This window comes from Merops nubicus, unplaced genomic scaffold (assembly GCF_000691845.1).
Source record: "Merops nubicus isolate BGI_N331 unplaced genomic scaffold, ASM69184v1 scaffold15113, whole genome shotgun sequence".
Taxonomy (NCBI): domain Eukaryota; kingdom Metazoa; phylum Chordata; class Aves; order Coraciiformes; family Meropidae; genus Merops; species Merops nubicus.
Window position 1 is genome coordinate 1,290 of NW_008598359.1, and position 2,854 is coordinate 4,143.

The window sequence follows — 2,854 nt, forward strand, 5'->3', positions numbered from 1 at the left end:
TGTCGTTTCAGCAGGGTCAAATGCAAGGTCCTGCAACTGGGTCAGGACAGTTCTTGTGAAGGGATTGAGAGCAGCCCTGTGGAGAAGGATTTGAGGGTGCTGGTGGATGAAAAGCTGGACCTGAGCCAGCAGTGGATGCTCATAACCCAGAAGGCAAATCACACACTGGCCTGCACCAAAAGAAACATGGCCAGCAGAGCAGATGGAGGGAGGTGATTCTGCCCCTCTGCTCTAGTGAAACCTCACCTGGAGTACTGCATCCAGCTCTGCAGCCCTCAACACAAGAGGGACATGGACCTATTGAAGCAGGTCCAGAGGAAGTCACAGAAATTATCAGAGGGCTGGAGCACCTCTCCTCTGAGGGCAAGCTGAGAGAGCTGGGCATGATCAGCCTGGAGAAGAAAAGGCTTCAGGGAGACCTTGTGGTGGCCCTCAGATACCTGAAGGGGCCTACAGGAAAGCTGGGAAAGGACTGCTTACAAGGGCATGTAGTGACAGGACAAGGAGCAATGGTTTTAAACTCGAGCAGGGTAGATTTAGATTAGACATTAGGAAGAAACTCGTCGCGAGGGTGGTGAAACACTGGAACAGTTGCCCAGAGAGGTGTTGGAGGCCCTATTCCTGAAAATGTTCCAAGGTCAGGCTTGATGGGGCTTTGAGCAACCGGATCTAGTTCAAGATGTCCCTGCTTACTCCAGGTGGCTTGGACTAGATGGCCTTTAAAGGTCCCTTCCAGCCCAAAGCATTCCATGATTACACAGTGATGTGAAGTAATCATCTGCTGTTGTGAACAACACATCAAATGGGATGAGAAATAAATCTTGCCAGAGAGTGGCAAAAACTGAAGGTAGGTTGATTGAGTGTATTGAAGTGAGGTGAATTTGTGTTGGGTCCTGTCAGCTACTGAGTTACTCAAACAGCAGGATTACCTTGTGAAGCCTGGAGGAGTTTGCATCCTGCCTTCTGCTGGCCTGTGTTGGAGCACTGTCACTACTACTGTGCTGGTGCTGGTGGAGGCCTCGAGAACAGTTACTTGGTACCTTCTGCTTGGGTTTTTTTGAATGTAGTTGTTACAGGTCAGATACAGGAGTTCAGAATTGCCTTCAATAACATTGGTTAAACTGTTAACGTGACCACCATCATTTCCCATATGGCATGTGGCTCTTCTAAACTCTATCCAAATGGCTTGGCCCTCTCCTGCTTTTTTTTTCCGACGGGAGAAGTCTAACAAATAATGTATTGTGTTTTCTTTGGAGCTGAAATCAATGAGGTTTAGGTTTAATCCTGTTAGCATCAGTGTTTTCCAAATGTATAAGCTTTGTAACTTGTTAATAGTTCTCCAGTGGAGGTTCTGATAAATGACAAGCTGCAGGAATTACCCCTTCGGAAGGTGTAGTGAAAAATCCCAGTCCTGGCAAATTGCACAGGGAGATAGAAGTGGAAGGTAGACCAGAGAAGGATAGCTGCGGAACAAAGTTATGAGGTGCCCTGAAGAGGCTGCATTGTCTGTCTGGTCCCTGGCCGGGCTGGGATGGAGCTGTGGCTGGTGTGCTCAGTGCTCTCCCCTCTCTCCTCAGCAACACGGTGACCCCCGGGGGCAAGCCCAACCGGACACGGGTGATCTGGGGGAAGGTCACCCGCGCCCACGGGAACAGCGGCATGGTGCGCGCCAAGTTCCGCTCCAACCTCCCCGCCAAGGCCATCGGGCACAGGATCCGGGTGGTAAGTGCGCTGGCTGAGCACGAGCAGCAGGCAGAGGGTACTCACCGGCAGTTTCCCGGGTGGCGTGAGGGAAACTTGAACCGTGGCTTTGTTCTGTTGCTGTTGTGTGTTCAGCCTGGCTCTGTGGCGAGTGCTCCTTCAGGAGAGGTTTGTAGCTGGCTGCTTATGCTGAGGGGATCATCTGGTGGTCAGGGGGTTCATATGTTTGCTCAGGTTGCCTGCAAAGGCTCTTTGAGTTCTAGGACTTTTTCTCAGCTCCCTTCTAAAATAGTTGAGTTTTTTTCCTTGGATCTTGTATGTGTAGAGTTTTGATGCCATACTTCCCTAGTAATGACGTCAAGAGGAGTATCAAGGGGTGGAGTCCTTCCCTCCTGCCTTTCTCCTGCACCTTAGCAAAAGCACTGTAGGAGCAGTGCGTTCAGTCCTGGAGCTGGTCCCAGGAGGACTCCTGCCAGTGGGCAGGCGGGCCGAGTGCCGGGGCAGGCTCCGCACCAGCGAGGTCGTACACCAGCTCAACAAACTAGTTAGGCTTTGCCATTCTTGGACTCCTTTGGTGTAAATGGGGTGGGGTGTGCCGCTTTTGGAGCAGCTGAAGAGATTGATGATAGACTGTAACTGCAGAACTTGGGTTTAAAATAGCCCAGCCCGCTAACGAGATTTCTAACACTATTCTATCTGTTCTTGTCTTTTACAGATGCTGTATCCATCTAGGATCTAAATTTTTACTGGAAATAAAATGGAAAATCTGTTTTAATTTTGTACATCTCTTTTTATCCCCTCCACCTATTTTGAGGGCCTTCGTTCTTTTTTCAGTAGTGTATGGCAGTTGACAGCACAAGGATGAAAGGGAGATGTGACCTGTGCTTGGCAGGGCGTTCTGGAGCAGACTGCACTACAGAGACAAGTCTGAACTGACAGCCTGTACTGCAGCCTGGCTGCACCTCCCGTCACAGAACCCAAATGGTTTGCAGGGCTAAGCAATAAGTGTTGACAACCCAGAAACCCCACACAAGCTTTATATAGAGCATCAGAAATAATCCTTTGCTACCTAGTAGAGGAAAAGTTCTTGTTCCTGTTTCTCTTGTACTGTTGTCGAGGAAAAACAGTGCAGTGGGACAAAAAATCCTCATAG

General features: G+C 49.6%; 1 protein-coding gene across 1 annotated transcript in view; it reads left to right on the plus strand.

Moving 5' to 3' along the window:
* Positions 1-2,472, plus strand: part of RPL35A (ribosomal protein L35a) — a gene marked incomplete at its 5' end in the record, with an annotated part of 2,939 nt that extends 467 nt beyond the window's left edge. Inside the window, 2 exons of the mRNA XM_008937025.1 lie at positions 1,578-1,722; positions 2,417-2,472. Coding sequence (XP_008935273.1) covers positions 1,578-1,722; positions 2,417-2,440 — 169 coding nt within the window. The remainder of the gene's footprint in view (positions 1-1,577; positions 1,723-2,416) is intronic.
* Between the last annotated feature and the right edge of the window lie 382 nt (positions 2,473-2,854).